General features: G+C 55.2%; 1 protein-coding gene across 1 annotated transcript; it reads right to left on the bottom strand.

Annotated features, from left to right (window-relative positions):
• Positions 1-987, bottom strand: LOC124964080 (olfactory receptor 13C7-like). The gene has a single exon (XM_047523996.1). It carries the CDS (start codon positions 985-987, stop codon positions 1-3), a length of 987 nt encoding a protein of 328 aa, XP_047379952.1.
• Positions 988-1,208: the final 221 nt, after the last annotated feature.

The following is a 1,208-nucleotide window of genomic DNA, read 5'->3' as shown; positions in this document are numbered from 1 at the left end:
CTAGCCCATGTTGACTGACAGAGAAGGAGGGCAGCAGTAAATGTGGGACAATTTCCTGGTGAGCAGACCTCCCCCAAGCAGAGCTGTGACAGCAGCTTTCACCTCCCCATTTCTCAGGCTGTAAATGATGGGATTCAGTGAGGGTGTCACAGCCTCATAGAATAATGTGATCATCTTATCCACGTTGGGGTCCTTTGCCTTAGGTTTGAGGTACATGAAGGAGATGGTCCCATAGAAAACCACCACCACTGTGAGGTGTGCAGAGCAGGTGGAGAAGGCCTTGCGCCGGCCTGCAGCAGAGGGAACCCTAAAGATGGCAGCCAGGATGAGAACGTAGGAGAGGCAGATGAGCAGGAGTGGGGTCAGTGTCAGGATAGCTGTAGCCACCATCAGTGCCAGGGCATTAAGGGAGATGTCTCCACAGGCGAGTTTCAGCACTGCTAAGATCTCACAGAAGAAGTGGTTGATGACATTATGTCCACAGAAGGGGAGGCGCCAGAGCAGGATGGACTGTAGCAGTGAGTTGGCAAAGCCTGTCCCCCAGCTCAGCGCCGCCATCTGCAAGCACATCTGCCCAGTCATGAGCTCTGTGTACCTGAGGGGTTGGCAGATAGCCACATAGCAGTCATAGGCCATTGCAGCCAGGAGCAGGCACTCTGTAGTGCCCAGAGCCAGGGTCAAGTACATCTGCAGGGCACAGGCCGGGAAGGAGATGGTACGTCTGGTTTGCAGGAAGTTGCTGAGCATGAGAGGCATGAAGGAGGAGGTGCCACAGATGTCTATGAGGGAGAGGGCACTGAGGAAGAAGTACATGGGACTGTGCAGGCGGGGGTCCAGCATGATCAGCACCATGAGGAGGGAGTTCCCCAGCAGAGTCATGCAGTAGATGCCCAGGCAAAGCACAAACAGGACCATCTCCAGGCCATGGTGCTCATGGAGCCCCAGCAGGACATAGCCCACCACAGCTGTGTGGTTGGTCTCCTCCATCTCATCCTCTTTCCTTTTTCATCTGGACCACTCAGCTTCTCAAGAAAGCTCTCGCTGTTGTGGGTGCCAAGGGAGCTGGATGTGTGACTTGCAGAGGGTCAGCCTCTTTTGCTGGAACCGAGCTTCACCATCTGCCCAAGGAGGGAGTTGGACTTCAGGCCTGCAGCTGCCCTCCCAGCTTTGCTCTTGTGTGGACCCTAAGGGGAATGTGACACATCCTG

The sequence above is a fragment of the Sciurus carolinensis genome, chromosome 14, assembly GCF_902686445.1.
Source record: "Sciurus carolinensis chromosome 14, mSciCar1.2, whole genome shotgun sequence".
NCBI lineage: Eukaryota > Metazoa > Chordata > Mammalia > Rodentia > Sciuridae > Sciurus > Sciurus carolinensis.
The sequence above is the reverse complement of the archived record's forward strand: the minus strand, read 5'-3'. Positions and strand labels throughout refer to the sequence as shown.

What these genes read in the sequence shown, in the direction of transcription:
- LOC124964080 (XM_047523996.1), bottom strand. Translation starts at nt 987, where the DNA reads ATGGAGGAGACCAACCACACAGCTGTGGTGGGCTATGTCCTGCTGGGG.